This window comes from Perna viridis, chromosome 8, assembly GCF_037379345.1.
Source record: "Perna viridis isolate PV_CMFRI_1.1 ecotype Kerala chromosome 8, ASM3737934v1, whole genome shotgun sequence".
Lineage (NCBI taxonomy): Eukaryota > Metazoa > Mollusca > Bivalvia > Mytilida > Mytilidae > Perna > Perna viridis.
The window spans coordinates 45,417,146-45,440,551 of NC_142452.1; the positions used below are offsets into that span (position 1 = coordinate 45,417,146).

The following is a 23,406-nucleotide window of genomic DNA, read 5'->3' on the forward strand; positions in this document are numbered from 1 at the left end:
CGAGAATGAAAGGTTCGTTCCGGATAATATAAATGTCAGAATGGTGGAGTTTTCTCCTCTCCTTACAGAAGAGTTATTTAACCGTTTTGCTCAAAAGCAGTCAAAAGACAAAACGGAGAGTAAAACAAGAACTCAACGAAATTGCCTTAAATGACAATTGTCATTACATGAAACCGAAATCCAAAGATACAGAGGTAGCTTATTCACTCATTGACCTATTTATAATATACTCTAAATCACCCAGTTGGAAAAAAAATTGAAGTTCTGTATATAATTTAATTAATATACAATACATGCTCTACCATCTCTTCATAATGGAGCAGTCACAATTTTGAAAACCAGAATCCAACAGACAAATTCATAACTGAAAACGAAAAATGTGGTGTCTGCTACCATTCTTTTCCAAAAGTAACAAGCTCCACCTAGTCTCCTCTGCCTCTGGCACCACTTCAAATGTATTACTATTCAAAATGTCAACAAAGCAGGGTCTCTTGTGAAAAATGATAAAAACTTCAATAAAAATGTATTCTTGTAGTATACATGGTATCAGCATACAGGGAAACTAGGTAGGTGAGAACACGCATGATTTTAACTTGAAAGTCACAAGAAGCGGTTAAGGGCCGTACTCACTGTGGTACAGCTTTTTTAATTGCACATTGTGATGACATATCAATATCCAAATAAAAAGAGGAGATTTGCAGAATTGGAGGAAATTTGAACTAAAAAAAATGCTTTGCAAACAAAATTAAGGTAAGCCTCCCCAGACAGCATAATTATTTGGACTAACCAGGACTAGGGGCTTGAAATCCATTTTCATTGTGTCAGATAAAGATTCCTTATATTGAGGCAAGTGGAGCCTCTAATAGGATGATGTCATAAGCACAAAAAGCCTTAATGGTAAAGAAAGGTCATATTTCTCAGACAAACAAGATTGATGTAAAAATTATACTTTCTAGACCTGCGAGGACATGATTAATTCAGTCAATTTTCTTCTAGACAACATTTACATCTGTTTCGGCAATAAATTTCATCGGCAGGTTGTATGTAAGCTAATGGGCACAAAGTATGCTCCTTAATAGCAGATTTTTCCTGTACCAATATGAATCTCAGTTTATGGCCAAACTTCATAAAGATCCTTGCCAATATGATTTGGTAGTTAAATTTCATAATTCTTACATTGTATCGCTACCTTGATGCAATTTTTGCGGTGAATAATCCTGACTATTTCAGACTACTGAAATTTACCCTACGAAATTTACTTTAATTAATATTTGGATATGTTTTCATTTCACAAGGTAAACTAAAAACAAAAATATATAAGAAAGACAATATTTTTGTTCCCATTTGTTAATTTTCCCTTCCTTGATGGGGATATTACATATATATTTCTCAACTTATTTGATATGCCCCTGTTTGTAGTGATTGTTTAGACTTTATTAAATACAATCTCTGTATTACAGCTACATTGTTTACCCAAGGTTTTCTTTACCATACATGTAGATTAGAGAGTTTACTAAACTCTGCCATAAATATAAAGGTTTAATTGATGCTGAAATTTGGCTGTCCTTGTCATAACTTTGTCATAAAATTGGATTTCACATTCTAGTTTTTATGGTAATGTAATATTAGCTTAAAAGATTAAAAAGAATCCTTTTAGTCTGGAAAAATATTTGGATATACTTATCTGTGTGGCGTATAAAGGTTCACTGTGTCGTTGTTAAATCTTTGAATTACATGTTAATGAAATAATGTTTTTATCAGTTCTACCATTGACTCTCTTGTAAATAAATTAATTAATTCTTTTACATTTCGTCCTACTTCCTGCCATTACTTTTTACCTTGGCTAGACCTTATTTTACTTAGACATTCAGTTACAAATATAATGTGTTGGTTAACATCTTGTTTTTGGAATTTGGTGTATTTGAATCATCCCACAGCTGACACTTCATTATTTTTTTTGTCGATATATATTTATAAATAACTTATTTCTGTGCAACTTTTCAATGTAACCAACAAATTACCAGATTTCTCCAGTTGAGATAGATTAATGACAATGTAATGCTAAAAAAGACTTTTTCATGCCATGTTTATGAGGAGCTCTTAGTCAATACTGTATGATCAGTTGAATTGTAAGTTCTTTTGTAAGTTACTCTTTTCCATATTTTTTAGTATGGCATTTAATAGTTCAAGATTAATGAATCCCACTTAACATTACTATATTAATGTGCATGATAGCATCATTGCTTTTTATACGACCACAAAAAAATTTGTGATCATATAGTGTTATGACAAAGTCGATGTCATTAGGGTACACTTCTTTTCCATGCAATAAATTCAGTTGTGGTTGACCAATTGTTCTGAAATTAGATATGATTTTACTTACTGCTGAAGGAATGTTCATATTTGATTTAGACTTTTTGGCCCTACCGTTTTAGGAAAGGACCAAAAAGGGTAGCAATAGGTATTTTATCAAAACCCATGTAGAATGTTTGTTTTTTTTTGTTTTTTTTTTTTCAGTTTTAATTTTTTTTTTATTGTGTTCTTTCCTTGATTCTAGAAAAAAATGTGTTTTCTGTGTTTTTGACAGTTTTCAAGTAGTAGGCGTCCAAGTTGGGCATCTCCCAAAAAAATCAACTTTTTTTATTTTTGGTCTGATTTCAAAAAAAAATTTTATTGGATTCCTCATAAAATTCCTGCCGGCTATTATCAATCAAACTTCAAATATCTCTTACAGTTTTTGAATTACATGTATAAGGGGTCAAAAGGGCCACACCCCCCCCCAAAAAAAAAATCATTTTTTTTTAATTTTTGGTCTGATTTAAAAAAAAAATGTTTTCATTGGATTCTGCATAAAAATCCCTGTAAAGCTTTTTATTACCTTGGCATTTGCATGAAGACCTTAGACATTTTACGATATATGTTCTCTGAATCCTGTTGGACATGTTTTTATTGATATTTTTGTTTGAGTAAATATAGTATGCTTATCAGTTGCTATTGGATTTTACAGCTAGTTGAAAAGGACCAGTTCCAATTTCGTTACAAATCTTGGTAGGCTACTAAGTTTAAATAGGCTACCAAGATTTGTATTGAAATTGGAACTGGTCCTTTTCAACTAGTTGTAAACTTACCGAAAAAGCAAGTAAGTACTTTTGATGGTCAATACAGCTTGTTGTCTTTTGTCCTATTTGTTAAAGTATTTGTATTCTGTACCAATCTCAAGAGTTAAACATATTTTTATAGTTCCTTTTATTGTTGAATTTTTCCACCACTGTCCCAGGTTAGGGGAGGTTTGAGCAATTACAAACATGTTTAACCCTGCCACACACTTTATGTGCCTGTCCCAAGCTTGGAACATGAAGTCCAGTGGTTGTTTTTCGTGTTCATTGTTATTTGTTTGATGTTTTTTCTATGGATTAGGTCGATTTTCGTTTTTTAGCTCACCTAGCCAAAGGCCATATGACTTATTGCCATCACTTGGTGTCCGTCATCATCGACCAATTGGAACCAAACTTGGTATGACAGTTCTTTGGGGTATGTTGCATAAAATTGATGTGGGTATTTTTGATCCATCAAAAAACATGGCCGCCTTTACTAAAAATAGAACATAGGGGTCAGACAATAGTTTTTCGCATATATCTCTATAACCGTTCGGTTTAGCCAAATTTTGACTGGGTTAAAGTGTTTAGCATGATCAGATCTATCTATGGTCAAATTTTCATTTTAATTTGTTCAGCCATGTTGGAGTTATTGCCCTTTTTCAACGTTTTTTTGCTATTTTGAATGTTATTTCTTTCAAAAATCTTCTCTGACACTGCTTAACCGATTGGAACCAAACTTTGTATGAATGTTCCTTGGGGTATCCTGCATAATAAGAACTGATATGCAGATTTTTAATTTGTTGAGAAAACATGGCCGCTGTTACTAAAAGTGGAACATAGTGGCCAGGCAGTAGTTTTTCGCATATATCTCCAAAATTGTTAGGTTAAACCAAATTCTGAGTAAAAGTGTTCAGCATGATGAGATCTATCTGTGGTCAAATTTTCATTTTAATATATTAAGCCATGTTGGAGTTATTGCCTATCACCTTATCTGTTTATTATAGATGTTGAACTATTAGCTATTAAACTTAAATCGGATCCAAATATTCATGGTGTTATGGTACAAGAGAAAGAAATTTCATTAAGTCAATATGCAGATGATACATTCCTAATGTTAGATGGTAAGGAGAAATCTTTATCAGAATCTTTAAATGTATTTGAATTGTTTTATAAGGCTTCTGGCTTAAAGATAAATGCATCTAAAACCAAAGCCATAAGGGTTGGTAGTAAAAAAATTTCTGATCATGTATTATGGTCTGATAAAAACCTTCAATGGTCAGCCTCAAATTTTAAAGTTATGGAATTAGAATTTTCATTAGATTCAGATAACATGCTTCATATTAATTTTTCTAAGAAGGTTAAGGAAATGTCTGATATATTATAGTCATGGAAACAGAAAGCTTACACTCTTTGGTAAGGTTACAGTTATTAAAACTCTTGCACTTCCAAAGATTACGGAATACATTTGCTGACCCAATTTGTCTCAAAATAGTATAAATGAGATTAATTCTTTATTTTTTTGCTTTATTTGGAATGGGAAATCAGAGAGAATTTATTGGAGATTTCAAGCAAGGAGGATTGAACATGGTTCATTTGGAGTCATTTGCTTATTATTTAATAATTGTTTGGGTACGTAGGGTCCTACAAGATACTGGAGGGACATGGCAGTCACTCTTACTCTCTGATTTAAGAATGTTTTTGGGGTGAAAGAGTTTTTTCTCTGCAAAAGGAGAAGTTGAAAGAGTTGTTCACAATCCTGTTTGGAGAGATGTATTTTTGTCAATGTACAAAGTGAAGCCAGTTTTTAAGACATGTACAAGAGAAATTCTTTCTCTAGATAAATATCTTGAGAAAGAATTTCTCTTGTACATGAACTTTATACCTGTACTAGATTTTATGTTATATGACAGTTGGAAGGACCACGGTGTTCAGGTTTTAAAGGATAATAAACTTTGAAAGTAATAGATTTTTCACATTTCAAGAGTTCAAGAACAAAATTTTCACCAATAACTTTTTGAGCTACTATAGTATCCCATCACAGATTCCTAACAGTATTAAGATTTTTGTCAAAGAGCACTGCAATGAGAATACTTTTGTTAATTTTTCTGTAACTGACACATTTCTTCAAGTTAAAAAGTTTTTATACAGCCATCTTATTAGTAACATATTTTGTCAGCCAATAGAAAAATTTTTGAAATGGGAAGAACTTTTAGAATCACAAACTGTAGACTGGCAAAAATACTTCATTTTAATAAAAACATGTTGTTCTAACTGTTATCTGAGAAGTTTTCAATACAAACTACTACATCGTATTATTCCTACAAATTCTTTCTTATATAGGATCAAGCTAAAGCCAAGCAATCTGTGTTCTTTTTGTAAACTTGATGAAGAAACCATCGGACATTTATTTTATGATTGTCATATCACAAAACATTTCTGGTCATCATTTGTGCATCAAATACATGTGTACAACAAAGATTTTGTTTTTACTAAGCAGCAAGTACTACTAGAGTTTCCTTCAGAAGATTTATGTTCTCTTTTGTTGTTAATAATTGCAAAACTGTCTATATAGATGTAAATTAAAGGAAATTATAATAAATATGGTTGGCTTCCTCAACCGTATTAGACAGTACCAATCTCTTGAATTTTATGTCGCAAATAAAAATTGCACATTAGACAAATTTGAAAAATATTGGGCTCCTTTACAAGCTATTTTTCCATCATAATTTTACTACACAGGAATTTTTTTTTTTATTTATCAATTTCTCTTTTCTTTCTTTCTTGATTTTTATTCCAGTTGAACTTTTGTTCTTTAGATACATTGCAGTCCAAACTTATATATTACAATGAATGAGTGGTAGATGAATGATGTGAGAATGGAAATAGAATATATATACTCTTTTTTTTTTCATGGTATTTTGTAAATATGTTACCAGTATATATATCTTTAAAATGTTTGTATGTCAGTGATAATTTCTTCATTAAGAATTCCCTGTACACCATAGTCAGGTGGTGATGTAAGGGAATTGTGTAAAATCCTGACTACTAAAAAACAAAAAAATGTTGGAGTTACTGCCATTTTTCGATGTTTTTTTTTGCTATTTTGAATTTTAAATGTTATTTCTTTCAATAATCTCCTTTGACATTACTGGACGAATTGGAATCAAACTTGGTATGAAAGTTCCTTTGGATATCCTACATAGAACTGGTGTGGGGTTTTTAATTTCTTGAAGAACATGGCCACCATTACTAAAAATAGAATATATGAGTCAGATTGTCTGTTTTTTTGCATATATCTCCTAAACCGTTAGGTTTAGCATAATTATTTCAATTGCTGAAATGACTCTTATTATAAGGCTTTCAAAAGTTTTCAGGGATCAAAGTTGTCAGGCGACTCCTTGTTAGCGTCCTTGAAAGATGAAAAATGACTTTTTTACAGTTTTCAGCCAATATCTTGAAAACTATAATAGATAAAAAGAAACCTTCAGTTGCTGAAATGGTTCTTAAGATAGTCCTACTAAAGTCTTGTTGAGTCAAAATTGTTGACAACTCCTTGTTAAATTTATTGGTCTTTAAAGACAAACTTTAACCAGGTGAGTGATTCAGACTCCTGGGAGCCTCTTTGTTTATGAGTAGTTTCACTTAATTTATTTTGTGGCCTTATGCAGCTTGCTTCATGGTATGCGTTTTGTCCATCAATAAAGACCATGTGGTGACCTGTAGAAGTTGTTTGTTGCATGGCCTTTGGTGGATGACTGTCTCATTGGCAATCATAGCATAGCACATCTCCTATTTTTATAATTTACTATCTTTAGTTAATTTATGAAGTCATTTAGTGGTAGCTGTGGGAAAAGAAGCCAGAACCTCTTATTCTATAGGACTCTACTTCAGTGTTAATATATTATAGTATTAATAATCTTCATAGGCACTTGTTTATATCTATGGCATGTACTTCTGTATTCATTAGGTTGGGAACAAGTCCAGTAATTAGGGTTAACCCCACCAGTTAGGGTGTAATGGAAGAGCATAATTTTATTATCAAAATTAAACAGTTGCCATGGAGGATCAAACCCGAGGCAGCTCGATGACAGGCCAGCAACAAACCAGTTTGGCTAAAAAATTAATCCTTATGTCAAGTCATTTAAGTAACTATTTAAGTCTTCTACCTTTTACAGTGCAGGAAGACCATCCTGCTACACTTACCTCCATTGCAACTTACCCAAGTAGCTCACTAGCTGTCCAAACCTCATGGTATAATTTTTATTGGGCACCAAATGTAAGAGGGTGGCATCTCACAAAATTGTATGTACGCCACTTGTGATTGCACTATAGACTGCACATGATAAGTGACAAGTCAGCCTGATACTGATTCCGCTAAAAAATCAATCCTTTAGCCAAGTCAATTAACTGGCTATTTAATTCTCTAGGGCATCTTGCCACACTTTTTGGAGGCTCATCTGGGATCAAATCAAAGTGTGGCAGGATTGCCTACCTGCATTGTAGTATAAATTTGTGAGTCAAATCCTGCTGTCTTGTTACGGGGTAATATGAAACTGGTTACTTAACTTAAGTTCATACCCAAGGTTCATATCACAATTGCAGATCATTGAATTTCATTATAACATTTTTGGGCTTCTATGATTTAGCTGTATTTAGGATGGTGTGAAAACAAAATTATAAAAAAAAAACATTATTTCGTGTAATTTGTGGTGAACTGAATCTGAAGTAAAAGCTGATTTCATTAAATATTAATGTTTCATTTTGCAAGCCATATTATTATTGTATTATTTTAATTTATTATCTGCCAATACAGTTTAAGTCATCCTGATATTTGGTTTGAATCCTCCTCTTACTGAAACGTCATGGTCCAAAATGTCTTTGGGTCGAATGATTTGGTATTCATAAGAAATTAATGGTATGAGTAAGACAGATGATGTCATTTTAGAAAACACTTTGGTTCCATGATTTAAAACATGCATTCCATGATGTAGATCTTTTGTCCAGAATTTCAGTTGTCTACACATCATATATCTGCCGTTGATTTTGTCTTTAAACTTCTACTGTCTAGAAATATTTTAGAATGTGTACCAATGAATACCTATGCTGTCCTCCATATTAATATTTCAGAATGTCTACCCAGGAAAACTTACAATACCCTTCATACTTATACCATATATACATGTACATATATTTCAGAATGTCTACCAAGGAATACCTACGCTGTCCCCCATTTTGCTATGTTGATTGCAGTGTTCAGCATCATCCATTAATTATAGCACTGATCAACATTGACCCATGGTGTCCTGATAGTTATGCTACAAATATCTGTGTCCTTGATGAACTAATAAAGAAATATGAAAAGGTTTGTATCACCTATGTGATCATTACATGTACATTCAGTCAAGTACAATGTAAGTCATTATGACGAAAGGTTACATGTACATTCAGTCAAGTACAATTTAAGTCATGACGAAAGGTAACATGTACATTCAGTCAAGTACAGTGTAAGTCATTATGAGGAAAGTTTACATGTACATTCAGTTAAGTACAGTGTTAGTCATTATGATGAAAGGTAACATTTACATTCAGTCAAGTACAGTTTAAGTCATTATGACGAAAGGTTACATGTACATTCAGTCAAATCCAGTAAAATTTTCTGGTTATTGTGACTCAAAATATTCATGAGTCAATATATTTGTACTTGTAAGTCATTTAAGTGTTAGTCTTGATCTAAGACAAAATGCAAGTCTTCGTCAAATAAATCAATGTAGGTCAGTTGTAGTCATAATATACTTCAAATAAAACATCATCGTTTGAAACTGAATGGTAAATTTTCTGAACAGTCTGACTTTATTTTCTATTTTGGCAGCAAGGAAACTGGGAAAGGACTGCAGCCATACCAGATGCCAATCCTGAGTATAGGTTTCCTTTGATTCACTGGGCTGCCATATTAGGTAAACTTGCAGTTTGTGTTTACATAATTTAATTTTAGGAGTAACACACTTTCTGATTGGATAACAAATTTTGTCCATCATCTCATAGACCAAAATTGTAACGTGACTGTTACGTCATCGATCTTTTTTAATGATTACTCTTTGAAGTTTGACACTACAACTAAATTATAAGGAGTAAATGTTATATTTTTTTCAGTCTATTTGAAATAACCTAAATGCCAATGATGCATACTTGAAAATAAGCTGCTATGCAGGTTATAGTGTGTACCATGTGATTGAGATTATTTCTTCATAGACCGAAAAAATATAATGGTCATTCCTTAAATATATATGTACCAATGTTATTGAGAAATTTATTTTATGAAATGAAAATGGAAAAAATGTTTTCAGGAAGTTTAGTCCCCTCTGAATGTACAACCTTTCTCTGTTTTAGTATTTTATTTGGTTATTGATTTATTAGGCTGATGCCAGAGCAATGTGTTTACTTGTAATTATACATAAATACAATGATTGCAGGACAGAAAAAAAAACATCATTTGGGCTTTAATGTACATTTGTATTTGATGCTATTTTCACAGGTTTGATACGGGTTATGAAATGGTTATATAACCAAAAGGCATGTGTTGTATCAGATATAGAGGATCCAATTCTTCACAAAGCTATTGACTTTTTACATGAGAATACTCGATTCAGCTTTAATGAACTAATGCATATTGTTAAAGAAATCCTAGATTTTTTTGGATCTCATTTATTGGTGAAAGATCAGGATGGGAACACTCCTCTACATTTATGCTGCCTTGCCTTTCAAACACCACTGCCAAGACTGAAACAAACATATTATCTGAACTGGACATACTCAATAAGTTCCAAAACTAAGAAGAAAGAGTCTGAGATTGATCCAGGTAAGTTAAGTACAACTCTTTAAGAATCAGGCAAAATGTGTGTAAGGTGTGGCACATGAAGAAAAAAATGCAGAGATTTTATTGCATAAAATATCTATACCTCATAACTTTCACAAATAACCACCAAAGTGTTTGTGAAGTTTGCCTTTTTAAGATGTTGATAGGTCAAGTTTGATTGAAATACACTATGGAAAAACAGTCAGGAAATTTTCCCACACTTTTCCCTATATAAGCAGTAAAAATATCTATGTCACTAATGCTTCAGGATAAATTTAAATAGCTTTTTAGTTGTTTTCTAGATGTAATGAATATAATTTAGGTGAAAGAGACTAGATTGAGAAAAATGATGTGCCACCCATTGCCTGATTCTTACACAGAATGGTACTTAATCAGAGCTTTTGTTTGTTGCCTGTTTTTTAAATGACCTTAAAAAACTAAACCAACAAAAAATATTTGTTTTTAATTTTATCAGACTATTGTATTTGAAACTGAAAGATTTCTTAAGGGAAGTTACATGTTTTATTGTTATGAAAACAAAATAAAAAAATTGTAAAGTCGTCATTTGTAGACATTGACAAAGGTGTTTAATCTGATTGTCAATAGTTTCTACAAACTTTGTGGGCAAATTATGCTTGATGGGTTGGAAGTCTTTCTGTAGTATTTTTTAAAAATATCATCATAAGTACAGATCGTAATCAAGTACTGTGAAAGTAATTTTATTCATGGGTACCAATTTTCATAGTGTAGGGAAAAATGATTAGTTTGTAGATTCTTGAATTTATGGATTTGACAATTCTATCATACAAATGAATTGAAAATTTCTTTTTCGATGGGAACCGAAAGTCATGTTTTATCAGACTCATGAAAACCACGAAAATTGGTACCCCACGAACAAACATACTTTAATTCACAGAATTCATGATAGTAACTAGACTTAAAGGGTACGGGTCTCTATTGTTCCACAAGCTTTAATATCAAAAACATTTTAGATAGGTGATCAAATTTAAAACTTTCTTTGATTTCAACAAAAACTGAATTCTTGGTGTTCTTTGATCATGTTGATATTCTACATTGAAATGTGTATTAAGGTTTTCTATATTCTACTCTAATACATGAAGCCCAATTTCTAATTTTAAAGTTCCTTGAACACATCCATCCTGTGACAGAAACCAATCTGGCAGGACAAAAATTGCAGATTTATCACCATTTCTGTGCCTATATTTCATATTAATCAACAACATTCAATCATACAGATCAGGGTGATTCCTTACATCAAAATGCTGTATTTCTTACAAATCAAACCTCAAACTTCTTTCCAGTTTAACATCTGGTTTACTAGTCCTGTAAACTGGGAAATTTTTTTTCTATCTCTTTTCACATTTTTCCAAATCAGTATACATTTGCACTTTGCCCAGTCTTTTAAGTGTTATTTTCTGAATGAATCAGGCAGATGGTAAATCATAGTAGAAAAAACATACAAATAAGTCTTTCCATAAAATCTTATTCAAAAATCTGAAATGCAGGGATGGCATTCATTTCTTTTTTAAGGTACATTGTAGATCTGACTTATTACACAGAGCATTCTTTTATGTCATCTTGTAAAATTACATAGAAGTATGTATTTTAAATGAGCAAATAATGTTTGAAAAGATGCAAAAAAATTGTCTTTAAATTATTGAAAAAGATTTTTGGCATAAACCTATATATTTTGAAATTACAAACGTTTATTTCATTAAACCTTTCAAAGGGGAGATAGTTGGCAGGAAAATTTTCTATAGAAATGTAATGCATGGGAATTTTTGGGTTTTTTTATTTTACAGGAAAAAAAGTTCGGTGACCCCCAATTTTCTTTTTGAAATATGAAACAATGTCAGATAAATGTTCATTATACATTATGGCTGCCGTTACTAAAAATAGAACATAGGGGTCAGACAGTAGTTTTTCGCAAATTCTGACATAGGGTATAAGTGTTTATCATGATGAGATATATCTGTGATCAAAATGATTGATTGATTGATGGGGTTTAATGCCTGAGCAGCAATATTTCAGCTATAATGATGAATCCCAACAAATAAACCAACATATTACCCAAGCACAAAATAGTAAATACATTTCAGAGAGGTTCATCATGTTAAATGAAAAATTAACTTTGAAGAAAATATTTATGATAGCTTTGTTTTGACACAGGTCCTATCCTGAGATTATTTAAAATAAAACAGTCAAAACATATCCAGGTTTATAGTTATAATACAATGCAGAACCATTTTGTTTTAGAGTATACACTATTAACTACACAGAACAATAATGGAGATACCCCTTTACACATACTGGCTAAAAATAATGATAACTACAACCTGTTGAAATCATTGATTGACGATTCGTCATTAGTGAATGGACGGGGATGTACAGTTAACCTTCTTATAAAAAACAAAGAGGTATGATATATATAGTAATTACTACAACTCAGAAACTACAACTGAGGGTTAGTTTAATATTTCCACTACAACTCCGGGTGAATTTAGTCTTTTCACTAGTATATAGTAACCACAACTGAGGGTGAATTTAATATTTCTACTACAACTCGGGGTGAATTTGGTATTTTCACTGGTATAAAGTAACCACAACTGAGAGTGAATTTAATATTTCCACTGCAACGTAGGGTGAATTTGGTATTTTAACTAGTATATAGTAACCACAATTGAGGGTGAATTTAATATTTCCACGGCAACTCAGGGTGAATTTGGTATTTTCACTGGTATATAGTAAACCACAACGGAGAGTAAATTTAATATTTCCACTTTAACTCCGGGCGAATTAAGTATTTTCACTAAAGTATGTTGTAACTTCAATTCACCTTAACTTGATGTTTCCCCTAGTGTTAAAATCTCAATTTGAGACGAGATTTTTTATGAAACTGGGCCCAGGTCTAACTTGAAAATAGATAGAAACAGGTCTGTAAGAATTATTTCTAGTTACAGATTATTTATATATCCTTTCAGAAATGCACAGAATATTTATCATTTTATAATGAGTCATGTTTTCTTGCACTTTTCAGAACTGTATAATAATAGGATGGTCAATTGAAAAGTCAGTGAATAACCAAAATATGATCACGAGTGCTGAAAGATGCTTAGATTTAACAACTGTGCAGAACTATTTTTTTAATTCTGTGATTGGCAGATTGATATCAAAATTGTGACGTTTTGGTGGGAGAAAGTGTGAGAGTGAAATTACAATTTATTTAACAGTGTGAATTATTGGAATTTATTACACTGGGAACATTTGATAAAACACTGCTATCTATATAATTGTCATATTTTGTTGCACTTTCAGAACTGTAGAATTAGATTTATTCTCTTGCACTACATAGAATATGTAAGGTACATTCTCTTAAACTTTACAGGATAGGACAGTCTTAGATGTTGCAACTGCCAATGGTAACTTCAAAATCTGTACTCTCTTATCAAAGTACTGCATGACTGACAGAGAAGAAAAAGATTCTGAATCTGTGAGCCATGCCACTAGATTTTCTCGTCAACAATCTGCTTTCATTAAGAAAATCACAACAAACGGAAGCAAAGAAACACCAGCAAAAAGCAATTCAACCATCACACCTAAAAGGAATAGAAAACATTCCTCATCATCACAAAACAGCAGCTTTGGGGATGAAAATGTAGATGATGGTAGTAGCACCCATCAGATGAAGGACTATGGTTCCAAATCTACTAACAAAAATATCAATTTATCTCAAGAGGTTTCATGTAATAGTAAGTCACTAAAGAATACAACTACTTCAAAGGGTTCTAAAAAGACACCTAGCAAGACTGGTACGAATGACAGTTCACAGGAACTGGGTACCAGTAGTGAAGTAAAATCTGGTTATAATGATACTCAAAGAGTAGAGGTTACCAGTAGCAAACATCAAAAGTTTCTAGAAAGACAAAAGAAGAAACCTGTTAGTGACGAGCAATCAGTTGATTATCCTAAGTTAAGTCCTTCAAAAGCACTGGATTCAGGTTTTACAAAACAAATTGAATGTAAAATCAGAAGATTCAGTGACTTCATCAAAGAATCAGTGGAGAAAGTGGATAATAGTATGACAACTCAAAATGAAATTGAGGCAAATATAGAAAGAAGAGATTTTATTAATAGGTCAAGGAGAAGAAATGTCTATAAAAATGGCGGGAAAAATAAAATTGATAATAAACTGAGGGATGATATTAACAAAAGTAATGACTCTGATACTTCAAATGGTGGTAAAATTTCAGACACTCCTAGGCATGATGAGTCATCAAATGACTGTAGCATGCCTATACTTTGTCTAGAAAATGTTGAAAAAACTGACAGTAGTGTAATCACAGCTCCACCTATATCCCAACCTCAAGCTGTATCAAATAGGCTTTATTATGCAATAGACAATAATGGTGTAAAAATCACAGGTATAACTGGTGTTAGTGATACAAGTAATATGAGTGTTGATGATACAGGCAAGACAAGTGTTGGTGATACAAGCAAGATGAGTGTTGGTGATACAAGCAGGAAGAGTGTTGGTGATACTAGTGTGACTAATCATGCTGATGTGAAAAACTCTTCCTCAGAGGCTGGAACAACTGTCTCCACAACAAAATCTCCAAATAGACTATACTATGGTTTGGATGGAGACGATGTTAAGTTTACTGGATTCCAAGGAAGTCCTGCAGTTAATTTTGTTCAGAACCAAACCAATGCTACTTTTATATCACAGAAAGGTTTCCGTAAAGGAATGATAAAGATTCCTAAATCGTCGAGTGGATCACCTGTTGGGATGGTTCAGTTAGGGAAAATCTCATTACCTGGACTCACTGGAACAGTATCTACTTCTTCAGCTTCAACTAATATTTCACCGAGATGTCGCCTTGTACCTACCAATATTGTAATTGGTGGTCAGGGAACAAAAATGAAAAGGGTTGCAAGCATTCCTGCTTCTAAGTCATTACCTTCAAATATTTCTGCTCTAGCTCGTGCTAGTCTAATGGCATATTTAAAAAAGATTTCACATGGAAAAACTGTTGTTGATTTAACTTCAGAAAGCAATGATGAGATTGAAAGTGACAGAAATACTGAAGAGACTTCTTCTAGTACCTTGCTTCCAAACCAATCTGTTATGTATGTAATTCCTGCCTCGGAGGCTCAAAATTTTTTTCCCAAAGTTGAAATCCCACAAGAATACAGTAGTGAAAACTTAAATGACTCTGAAAGCAACTCTGATAAAGGAAACTTGCAAAGTGCAGAAAATTTAAATGTTGGTGAACAAGAGGCTTTACCAACTATCAAAATAGAACCCACTGATATAGATTATGACCGAACCTCCTTGGAACTTAATCAGAATGACTTAAATAGCTTTACTAGTGCTCTATCACCTAACATATCAACAATGATGGTTGGTGATGAAGGTCCTGTGAACAACAGTAACACAGATCTTCAAGCCAATCAAAAGCAAGTTACACCAGGGCCAGGTTTTATTGACAGTGCAGAATCTATGACAACTGTTGTGGTAGATATATGCAGTTCAGAACCTAGGACTCCTGCTGTGGTTGAGACTTTCAGTGTAGAATCCAAGACATCTGAAAGCAGTGGAAGAAAGAGAAAAGATATTTCAAATGAAACAGAACCAGACATTGCTGTTAAGTTCATTAAGGTAAACCCTGCCTAAATGTATGACAAAGACTTATACATTTAGTACTTCTAGTACACTTTTCATTGTATCAGTTGAGTTAGAAAACTCAACTGTCCCAGTTGAATTAAAGTAATTTTTAAATCGCTAAATCCAGTCATTTTGTTTGATTCAAAGGCTTTGTTCTTCTTTAAAAGATGGCATCTTTTTGGGACTAAACATGAGTCCATCAGCATTTTCTTGGGAATGGTTTGTTTTTAATGTCTGAAATGTTCTATTAATCAGGTTGAGCCAGATTTACAGTTTCCTGATGAAGTTCCTTTAAGTCAAAGGTATAACATTAAGTCAAGTAACTGTTTCTTTGTGCCTAATATGATTTTTGTAGGCTTTGCCTTTGAGGAATATGTTTATTTGTGCTCAGATTACAATTTTGTTCATGTTTCTAACTAATATAATTTTATAGGCTTTGCCTTTGAGGGATAGATAGATTTATTATACCCCACGCAACGAAGTTGCCAAGGGTATAATATTTTTGACCCATCCATCAGTCCGTCCGTCAGTCCATCTTCAGTTTTCCAGACTTTTTCTTTTAAACGCTTGCAGATATTGACATGATTTTGGTATATTAGTTCACCATTATAAGTTACAGGTCAAGTTTAACTTTCGTTCTGCTTTGATGATTTTATATTTAGCAAAATTCACAGAAATAACAGTTTTTCGGACATTTTTTCTAAACGCTTGCAGATATTGACATGATTTTTAGTATATAAATTTACCATGATAATATTACAGGACAAGTTTATAGTTGGTTCCGCTCTGATGATTTTTACCGAAATTACAGGCCTTGAACTCGACTATATTCACAGAAATAACCGTTTTTCAGACTTGTTTTCTAAACACTTGCAGATATTGACATGATTTTTGGTATATAAGTTTACCATGATAAGTTACAGGTCAAGTGTACGTTTTGTTTCACTACAATGATATTTACTTTGGATTAACTAAAACTCATAGAAATCAGTCTGGAATTTGAAACTACCATTCTGAGTAACAGAATTTAGTTAGAAGATAAAGGTCTAAAGCCTGAAAAAACACCCTTATTCCTTTTTTATCAGGCTTCTCATACAAGTATTTCTCCTACGAACAAATTTACTTGAGTATTGAACACTGGAATGCGTGGGGTATGTGACCGCACTCATTAAGGTTCTTTAATTTGTACTCAAATTACAATTTTGTTCATGTTGCACCATCATGTTATAGGCAAGTCTCAACCAACTAAGAAATCTTAGATTTCCTATTACAGCCCATGAACTGACTCAGCTATTTGACTATTTGATGACCAGTGACTGAATGATCCCTGACAGACTGGTGATAAATTTGATCGCAGTTTTGTTATGCAAAATGTCGGATGGTCGTTTCATGCAAATTTTAGAATTCCCAATGGAACAAATCCAACAAAATTTGAGATACATTTGTATTATATGGTATTTTGTTAAAAATTTTAAAAATGTGAAATAAAAGTATTCAATTGATGCTTTAATTTATTGCAATTAGTAGAAATTGACAAACAAAACAATGGAAACTGTAAACAGGAATATTCTTAGTTAGCTTAATTGTATTAAAGACTTTTAAACTATGTGTTAAATATTAATTTCTGTTCAAATACATGTACATGTACTTTAAAGGAGATGCTTATTTTTGACAGGTTTCACATTTGAAAATAAAAAACTGATTAACTAGAATTTTTTTTAAAATAATTTTCATGTTAAGTTAGCTGTAGGTTCATCAATACTTTAATTGTTAACTATTTTCTGCTGGCATTTCATCTAAAAAGCTGTTATGAGAGATAATTTTTACAGGTCTCACTTTTTTTTTTATTTCCACACAGTGTTAAACTGTGTTATTCATTTTTGATTTACATATCAGTCCATTTATAATTCAAACACTGTGTTATGGTAGTGCTGATTCATTGAGATGAAATAACTGCCAAACAGATGATGCTTTTTCTGCCTACATTTACTATATTTTTAAGTAATGGTAGTCTTTACGACATACAGACCTGTATTTTTTTAGAATTTCCCACAAAAGTCACCCAAATCAAGAATGATAACTTTTTTTAAATGCAAATTTCATGCACAATCTATATACAAGTGTGTCACATCCATGTATCATACTCGCTAATTATGTGGTCTGAAACTGTTTTTGAATTAGATATAAGAGTGAATTTATTGTGAGTGTTTTTATATGCATGAATCACCTCCTGTCTGATTTGTATTAAAAAAGGCATTTAGTCTACAGTCTAGGTCCAAAGTGTTTCTGCATCAGTCTTCATTTTTAGAACTTTTTGCCACTGATGAAAAGCTGTAATGTGAAAAATTTGTGCCTCACTTTCAGTATTTTAATGCCTTTTATTTGTATTTTATTTGTAATTAGTTCACTTAACTTTTAAAGAGTAATCAAGGGAACCAAGGTTATAGCGGTAATCAAAAGAATGTAATCCAGGGACAAAGACCAGACATGGAAAACAGACATACACAACAAAGAACATATAGTAACTAAAATCATACAAAGTAACAAAAGCAAATGAGCAACTCAGACTCCACTAAAAACTGGGAGCATGGACCAGGTGCACCGGTAGTGGCTTTAGTTCACTTATTTATTATTCTTATTTCTATGAAACAGTTTACGTTGTAGATCACCATCACCGGTGGATTCAGTACATGATACCAACAGTACTACTAGTGACATCACAGATGAACATATAACCAATAAGTAAGTTACATGTATATCTTATAATTATGAAGTATGCTACATGTATGTCTTGTAACTAACAAGCAGGCTACATGTATGTCTTGTAACTAACAAGCTGGCTACATGTATGTCTTGTAACTAATAAGCTGGCTACATGTATGCCTTATATCTAATTAGTATGCTACATGTATGTCTTGTAACTAATAAGTTCGATACATGTATGTCTTATAACTAATACGTTCACTACATGTATGTCTTGTAACTAACAAGCTGGCTACATGTATGTCTTATATGTAATAAGTATGCTACATGTATGTCTCATAAATAATAAGTTTGCTACATGTATATCTTGTAACTAACAAGCTGGCTACATGTATGTCTTAAATGTAATAAGTATGCTACATGTATGTCTTATAACTAATAACTTTGCTACATGTATGTCTTGTAACTAACAAGCTGGCTACATGTATGTCTCATAACTAATAAGTACACTGCGTGTATGTCTTTTAAATAACAAGCTGGCTCCATGTATGTCTTATATCTAATAAGTACACTACGTGTATGTCTTGTAAATAACAAGCTGGCTCCATGTATGTCTTATATCTAATAAGTACACAACGTGTATGTCTTGTATCTAATAAGTACACTACATGTATGTCTTGTAACTAACAAGCTGGCTACATGTATGTCTTATATGTAATAAGTATGCTACATGTATGTCTTATAACTAATCAGTTTGCTACATGTGTGTCTTGTAAATAACAAGCTGGCTCCATGTATGTCTTATATCTAATAAGTACACTGTGTGTATGTCTTGTAAATAACAAGCTGGCTCCATGTATGTCTTATATCTAATAAGTACACAACGTGTATGTCTTGTATCTAATAAGTACACTACATGTATGTCTTGTAACTAACAAGCTGGCTACATGTATGTCTTATATGTAATAAGTATGCTACATGTATGTCTTATAACTAATAAGTTTGCTACATGTATGTCTTGTAACTAACAAGCTGGCTACATGTATGTCTCATAACTAATAAGTACACTACGTGTATGTCTTGTAAATAACAAGCTGGCTCCATGTATGTCTTATATCTAATAAGTACACTACTGTATGTCTTGTATCTAATAAGTACACTACGTGTATGTCTTGTAAATAACAAGCTGGATACCTGCCATACCTGCCATAGGACATAAAATTGCAATCAATTTATCTCATACTGTAGTATATTTTTTGTGGTGGACAGAAAAGCACGAAAAATAGAACCCAAAAATAGAACCCGTGAAACTGATTTTTAACACTATATAACACTTATAATTTTTTGATACTGTTAAAATTGATTCCACAAATATGTTCACTTGACAGAATCTGTGAAAATTAGCAACTGCGAGAATAAATATGTTTACAGAAAATATTGAACCATTTATTCATAAGAATGATATATATCTATTGGAACTGTGATTTTATTAATATGTGTTTGTTTCCAATTTCAGAACTTGAATTAGGATTGTTAAAGTGTCATAGTGGTAAAAGCCATACCCAGAAGCCTACATTCTGCCAATGCTTAAATGTTTAATTAAGCTATAAACAGAATATTTATGTGACCTAGATAGTCAAAGAACACTAGTGATGCATCATATTAATTTTTCATGATTTGCTTTTTTTATAGTGCCTTAAACCTTAGCTTCTGACCTTGGTTAAGCTCCATTGTTACTGATACAGTAGATGATGAGTCTGCTTAGCAAAGCTGATATTTACTTTGGGCTATTTCAGGTCAACAAGGTTGGAAGTTGGGGTTAAATTTCTTTAAAAATATGACTACATATATTGTAGATCTCTGCCAACCCCATCAGTCTTTACATCACCTAGTGAGCTGAACAGTTCCTTACCATGTAGATACAACTCAGAATGTTTGGCAAGTCCATCAAGCTATTCCTCAGCAGGTTTGTACAATGTTAGCTTAACTTTACAAAGGCTTTATTAGGCTTTTCTCATTAGTGGGAAACTGGGTTAAAGTTTGGGATTTGATAAATTGGGCTTCCTGGAAAAAGTTCAAAAAATGCAAATATTGCAAAAAAGGGGGAGAAGTCAAGAATTATCATATGTCAATGTATATCAAAAGTTAATATTAGATTTCTGGTACCCAAGGATTATTTTCACATGATCATATATTTGGTTTTAAGCGTAAACCAGTGTAAAGTATCTTAATATTAAACTGATTTTACGAACCGTTAAAAAATCAGTATGACCAATTTATTGAACATTTCATGAGCTGTGCAGACTATCACACTTACATCCTACATCATGATAAAAGATAGAATAGATATATACATCATAATGAAGATCAATAAAAAACAATGGAATGCTGGGAATGTACTATGTCAGTCTGGTCACAAGCTAACATCCAATCAGATGTAATACTTAGTTTAAACACATACCCAGTTCTGCAAATAAATGAGCTAATTATATTCTACATGTAACTGTACACAAGTTTTCCTACTTCAAAGTAGCTTTGGGAAGTCTAATGGGGTCTTTGTACAATTTGTGCAGAGAAACTATATGAAAAATGAGGTGGAAGTCTTTGCTTAGAAAGTATAACAACTTTGGATTAGGAACCAAGTCATGTCAATCACCAGAGCTTAAAAGTTATATGAAGCTCTTAAATACGGGTACACTACAACTACAAGAGAAACTGCTTCTCATAATTTATTAAATTATGCTGTAAATTGCTCTCTTATAAAAAAAGGTTACCCCTTTTCAGGCCCACAAGTGGCCCTATATTTCCTATAAAATCCTGTTATATTTGACATTATCGATATATATTTTTATTTTTGCTTGAAATTTGACATTTTCTTATACATTGCAATAAATTTGTCAAAAATTTATTTTCATTTTTCATTTGCTCTCTTTGCTGGCTTGAAACAGTGTAGCATCCATTTCCCATTATTTTTGCATATCAAGACATGGTGTATACTTTGTATGTTTTTATGTGGTAAACAATGATTTGATTCTTTTCAAATATCTCCCCCACCTTGAACTTAGAATTTCAAAATGCACAAAATAAGGCAGCTTGTCCTTTAATCTCTTTTCAACCAGATCTCATGAAACTTTTTAGGGATCACAGTGGAAAAACGAATGGATATGTTGAAAGACAACAAATGCACCAGCGTATAACCTTAATCCAAAATAGTAAATACTTACATAGATCACCAAAATATGTAAACACACCTTTAAGTTAAATTCTGATAGGCTCCAAAAACAACAGTAATAAATAAAATCCACAGTAACAGAATGCTGACAGTTCAACATTGAATTAAAAGTTATATAACAGTATGGAATAGTAACTGTTGTCTAGCTATTATAGTACTTTGTGTTCCATTGTTTAAAAGTTTTAAGCTCAATTTTCTATGTGTAACACCAGGTACAAATTCATAGGGGGACAGCCCTAGCATACAACCCTCTCCCCCCAAAAAAAATTTGGGGAAAATCATGGGGAGGGAAGACATGTGATTTTGAAGGCAGAAACGGACTTCATATTACATCTTAGGGAAAAAGCCCTATAACTGCCCTATAAATTCTTGAATTTTCCCTATAATGCTGTATTGTAAAGAAATTATGCACTTTATAAAGCCTAAAAATAGGAGCTTAAATATAGTTAATCGTTTCTCTTTATGAGAGAAACTCCTTATGATAGTGTACCCTTGTTGATCTATATGCAGCATTTATTGAGAAGATTTCAGGCTACTTTGGAAGAACAAACTTACTGATGTGTACTACATGTATTAAGATATTCCATGATATAACATTATATTGAGAGGGTATTTTATTTTACCCTGCTCCAAAGGAGAGAGGTGTATACTGTTTCACCCTTGTCCGTGTGTCCCTGTATCCTTATTTCCTTGGGTCTCTGTGGAAGTAACATTTTTTTTCTGTCATGGTATTCTCAGCAACAACTTCTTGTTTACCAAGGACTTTGTTTATTTTTTACTCTTTATTTTTGAAAGTTGAAATTTCTTCGCACTTTTCCAGCAACTACTCATCACAGTGGCTGGAAATTTTAACACATTCTTCGTGTAGGTATGCCATATGGTAGGACTTATTTTGGTAAAAAAATCAACTACAACTTCCTGTTTACCAAGGACTTTGTTTACTTATATTGTGATTGAAAGAGGGGACATCACTAGTGAGCCACCACACACAGATTTCTTTTTTATCACAGGTCAAATATGTAATATTTGTTTTGCTCTTGAGGATTTTTTTCCTCACATTGGACAAGGCACTTTAGCCAATTGATTTTCATGTTTAATATATTGGACTTGCATTTTAAGTGTCAGTTCTTGTAAGAATCAGGCAGCAGGTGAAACATGGTATGAAAAAACCCATCATTTTGATAGTCTAGTTTGACTATATGCACCATCAGAATCAAGGAAAACGGACAAGATTTTTGGTATCATGCTGGACCATTGGGTTACAATTTCATTGAAATGCACTGAAAATGAACATTTCAAGGGCAGGTAACTCTGTCAAAAACCTCATTTACTAAGATTCTATCAAAAAATGTATGCACAAAGCCAATGATGCAGAGATCAAATTATGTTCTTTTCAAATACAGACAGTATCTTTGAGTGATATTACATTGTCAAATCGTTGAGGTTTTGACAGACATGTTTCTGATTTTTTCCAATTTTGCCTGATTCTTACAAACACTTACACTTTAATTGTATTGGCAAGTATGAGTAAGAACCGACACTGTCTTGTAAGCTTCTAAAGCCCTACATCCCCCCTTCCAAAAAAAAAGTGTAAACTATTTCACATCAGATTTCAGTCTTCATACCTCTTGGTAATAATACTTTTGTGGACACTGTTTAGGATGAGAGTAATTATGTCCCCTTTTGCAAAGTAATAGGGTTGTCTGTCCTCTGTTACACAGAGGGGTACCCATCTTTTATCCATCACTCTTCCTAGAATTAGAACTGTTCATTTACTTTTGTTACTTTGTATGTATTAACTTGGTTATTTTATGTTCTTTGCTGTGTTTGTCTG

General features: G+C 32.5%; 1 protein-coding gene across 4 annotated transcripts in view; it reads left to right on the top strand.

The window, feature by feature from the left end:
- The first annotated feature begins 16 nt into the window (after positions 1 to 16).
- LOC148610702 (uncharacterized) overlaps positions 17 to 23,406 on the top strand; it is a 28,448-nt gene continuing 5,058 nt past the window's right edge. The window contains exons 1-9 of one of the 4 annotated variants that reach the window (XM_088595972.1): positions 17 to 194; positions 8,295 to 8,460; positions 8,968 to 9,052; positions 9,631 to 9,954; positions 12,229 to 12,389; positions 13,358 to 15,631; positions 15,893 to 15,939; positions 18,290 to 18,379; positions 20,197 to 20,306. In XM_088595972.1, the coding sequence (XP_088452098.1) occupies positions 8,296 to 8,460; positions 8,968 to 9,052; positions 9,631 to 9,954; positions 12,229 to 12,389; positions 13,358 to 15,631; positions 15,893 to 15,939; positions 18,290 to 18,379; positions 20,197 to 20,306 (3,256 nt within the window). In that variant the 5' untranslated portion in view covers positions 17 to 194; position 8,295. Of the gene's footprint in view, positions 195 to 8,294; positions 8,461 to 8,967; positions 9,053 to 9,630; positions 9,955 to 12,228; positions 12,390 to 13,357; positions 15,632 to 15,892; positions 15,940 to 18,289; positions 18,380 to 20,196; positions 20,307 to 23,406 lie in introns of those variants that run through there. The other 3 variants (XM_088595974.1, XM_088595976.1, XM_088595975.1) reach the window with 3 other exon arrangements.